The sequence below is a fragment of the Austrofundulus limnaeus genome, unplaced genomic scaffold (genome assembly GCF_001266775.1).
Source record: "Austrofundulus limnaeus strain Quisiro unplaced genomic scaffold, Austrofundulus_limnaeus-1.0 Scaffold96, whole genome shotgun sequence".
Taxonomy (NCBI): Eukaryota; Metazoa; Chordata; class Actinopteri; order Cyprinodontiformes; family Rivulidae; genus Austrofundulus; species Austrofundulus limnaeus.
Window position 1 is genome coordinate 310,185 of NW_013952498.1, and position 4,062 is coordinate 314,246.

General features: G+C 40.2%; 1 protein-coding gene across 2 annotated transcripts in view; it reads left to right on the forward strand.

Moving 5' to 3' along the window:
* Nucleotides 1-4,062, forward strand: part of ap5z1 (adaptor related protein complex 5 subunit zeta 1) — a 14,752-nt gene that overhangs the window by 1,780 nt on the left and 8,910 nt on the right. For both annotated transcript variants that reach the window (XM_014012865.1, XM_014012866.1), the window contains 4 exons: nucleotides 939-1,119; nucleotides 1,210-1,360; nucleotides 1,474-1,586; nucleotides 1,723-1,897. In XM_014012865.1, coding sequence (XP_013868319.1) covers nucleotides 939-1,119; nucleotides 1,210-1,360; nucleotides 1,474-1,586; nucleotides 1,723-1,897 — 620 coding nt within the window. The remainder of the gene's footprint in view (nucleotides 1-938; nucleotides 1,120-1,209; nucleotides 1,361-1,473; nucleotides 1,587-1,722; nucleotides 1,898-4,062) is intronic.

Below are 4,062 nucleotides of genomic sequence, written 5' to 3' on the forward strand. Positions count from 1 at the left end.
CTCCAACCCACACAACCAGAAGCAAAAGAAAGAAAAAAAAGAAATGAAAATAACAGAAATATAAAAACAATACAAAATAAAACATTTTACAATCAACAATAAAAAATACATAAACACCCCACCCCACTCCCCAATCACAATTAAAAGTTATATCACTAAACATTCAACAAAAACCCTGCAACTCTCCCAACCAAAAGCAAACTCTAAAATCGATTTACCCAGTGCAATTCAATGATTGCAACATTGGGTAGATTTAAGATATTTTTAAGATTATTTTTAAAACTAATAAAAGAACTGCGGGTTTTTTTACACGATCAGGAGCAGCGTTCCACTGAGCGATGGCTTTAACCGAAAAAACTGCTTGTCCAAAGGCTGAGCGCCGAGCAGGAACTTCACAGCTCTGCCTGGATGTTCTGGTTAAGCGCAAAGAAACAGCTGAACAATAATAAACAAATTTTTGCAAACAGATTGGTACTAAACCATTTAAAATTTTATATACTGTTTCCATATTTGAAAAAACTCTGAAATTRTCGTAAGAAAGCAAGTTATATTTCTGCACAATCTGACAATGATGGTGTCTTAATGGCTTGTTGTCCAATATTTTGAGGGCCTGTTTGTAACAAGACTCTACAGGTTATAAATATTTACAGTAACAAAGCCAATAAAGTTTGCTCCTCTCTGACTTTGTGCACTCAGATTGTATTTCTTATGAAATTATTCTTGTTTATTTATAAACTTTTTACTTTCTGTCATCTACATTACATAAAGTCTAACATTGTGACTTTACAAACAAGACATTAAGTCTACTCATTATTGCCCTAATAGTGCATATTTTCAGCTTACATTTTTAGAATATCTGAGTTCCCAATCTTTAACCTACACYATGAGTTGTTTTCCATCAACTTCTTCTTTCTCATGTCTGTTTTTACCAACCAAAGGCTGCCTGCGGAGCTCCAGCAGAGGCTGGTATCGCTCCTCTCCTCTCCTGCGGAGCAGCTCCAGGTGCTGAGCTCTGCTGTGCTCAGAGAAACACTGCCCCTCTCTGGTCAAGAGCTGAACTACATCCAGGAAAACATTAGTCAGCTGAACACTCATGTTGCTGCTCTGCTGCTTTCTCAGGTATGCCGGGAGATGATAAATAAATGAAAAACATTTTGACAATATTTTTTTCTTGTAATCTATTTCTCTTCTATGCTTTCATGCTGAAAGTCTGGATCCAGAGATGACCTGTCGAAGCTCTGCACGCAGCTTATTCATACGTTAGAGAGCCGGCCGTCTGAAGGGTCGCCTCAGTCACTCATGTTCACTCTGCCAGTGCTCAACACCCTGTTCACACTCAGCCCGGAGTGTCTCACTAAGGGTAACAGACAGAAACTAACAGCAGATCAAAAAACAAACATGACTCTTCTGTTCTCTCCATTTAGTTATTMTAGGTTTGTCTCTGAAAATAAAGACTTTTGTCTGTTTCTGTAGATCATGTGACTCTCTTGAGTAAAAAGCTTGTTGACTGGCTGCGTTACGCAAGCATTGTGCAGGGAGGCGGATCTTCCTCAGGAGGCTTCTTCATGGGACCCAGGTCCCGTCAGGTGAGCCCAATGAATTTTTATTCAGCTGTAAAAATGACCTTAGGCAACATAGAAAGGTTAAAATAATGTTTTATGCTAAAAAAAATTAAAAGGAAAAAATACTCAACCTTTAATTTATTTGTTTTCTTTTTCTCAGCCTTTGCCGATAGCAGAGCTGGATGGGTCGGTGTCGGGGGATTTCTTCACGGTGCTCTGTGTAGGGCAGGGCTTCACCGAGGACCAGTGGATGAACGTTTATTCTTTCTCCATGCTGCGCCACTGGCTGCTCGCCTACAGCTCTGTTTCCAGCTGCAGCACTGCAGTGGATACTGGTAATTCAGTTCACTCTTTCATAAATCATCAGTTCACTACAAAAATAGTCTCAGGGTACTTTACAAACAAACCAATAAAACAAGTTCAAATTAAAGATCCAATTCCGATTCAAATCCAGTTGTAGTTCATTTAATTCTGATTGTAAGACATCCACACACAGWAAGTGATGTTAGTGAAGCCAGCAGGTTGCATCAAATCACAATCTCCCATCCTGAGCAGCACGTCGTGTCAGTGAAAACAAACAACTCATGTTTAACAGGAAGGAAACCTCCAGCAGAACCAGAACCAGGATTAGGGCCTTTCCCACTCAGTGGCTACACCCTTCCCCTACTCACTCCTRACTCCGTTTGCCCGTGCCRGCCGAGGGTTGGCCATCTTAAGTCTCATCTGAAACTAATTGTGTACGAGTGTGAGTYGTTTATAAAGCCCTCCACAGCGAGTGAGGACCTTACGCTGACTCGTGCAACACCAAACGGTGTTCGACATGGAGAACAGGACATGTAAAAGCTCCACATATGCTTTGCACACAAGTAAACACCTCACCAACAAATATAATGTCACATAGGCTATATAACTCATGTTCTGTTCAATTTAAACTTTATCAAAGTCACAGAATCCTGGACCATATTTAAGAAAAAGAAGAAAAGGAAAAATAAAAAATAAAGCAAAAGTAAAGAAATTCTTTAAAAAATGTTAGAAATGCAGTTGTTTTGACAAGTTATTGCACTGTATTTGTTACAAATAAATTCAAATCTGAAAACTCTCTAAAATGTAGGCCTAATTAAATATTTTCTAGAGTCTATTAAAACAAGCGTCTTCTACGATCTTAAGCGTTCGTTCTCCAGCGTTCAGTCGCTGCCAGAGCTTGGGCTGCTACCATGGTGACAATAGCTTCCTGTTCCGGTAGTGCGAGGAYAGGCCGTCTCAAAGCGGAGGGTTTATAATTAGACCTTACAGCGGCGAGGGGGCTTCACAGTGAGTGTAATGTGAAGGGAGTAGGGCGAGGGAGGAGTCACTGAAAATATTCCTGGACTGACTGACAGAGAAGGATTGATCCAGGTGTCGTTTCTAATGAGTGGAATAATTATAAATACATACATGAAGAGTAGAGTGAGTGAAGACAGCAGCAGGCTGAGGAAAGGTGCTCAGTTTGTCCTCCAGCAGTCTAAGCCTAMAGCAGCAGAACTAAAGGATAGCTCAGGAAACCAACACTAACTATAGGATTRATCCTAAAGGGAAGTCTTGAGCCTGYTCCTAAAAGTAGACAGAGTGTCAGCCTCACGGACAGAAACTGGAAGTTGGTTCCACATGAGAGGAGCTTGAGAACAGAGTTCTGTTTTTAGAAACTGTAGGAGCCACGAGTAAACAAGCTGCTTTTTGTTTTAATGGTCTCCAGCACCCAGACTCCAGCTCAGCCTCTCCCTCTCTTTATCCAGCGGTAAGACCCGAGAACCTGCAGACCGCCGATGCATGCACAAGCATCCAGGAATCAATAACTCCCCCCCCCCCACACACACACACACACACACTCACAAACAGTCCCTAACAAGAACTCTAACCAGAACTCCTCTGTCACCGATGCTAACACTGTCATCCCTTAAATCAGTGGTTCTCCATTCCGGTTCTCCTGGCCCACCATCCTTGGCGCACCTGATTTAAATGAATAAGAGATTGTCAAGCTTCTGCAGAAATTAAAGAAGAAACAACTAAAACATGCAGGARAGTGGGCCATGAGGACCGGAATGGAGAACCACCACCTTAAATCTCCTAACATGTTTATCAACAACAAACGGACTGAATAAACTGTTCTGATCACAACTTCTTTGAATACTAACTGTGTTATTGCCCTATATTTGTGCTGTTTGAAAATGACAAGTTAGATTTCACCATCTGTGAGTCTAAAGCCATCACACACTTTATTATTGCCCACCGATGGAAGGCACATAAACAAAAGATTAGGGCCACAATAGAGAAAAATATATAATTTTTTAGCATTTTTAAACAAATATCTTGTTTTTGTATATACTGTATTTGATAAACATAAATACCATTTTACAGATTTCTTTAAGTGCAATGGAGATGTCTGTCACTGTTACAATAAAGAAATTATTTTCAAATGAATAAACACAGAAGGTAACTTATCTAGCTTTATAAAATATTTTAT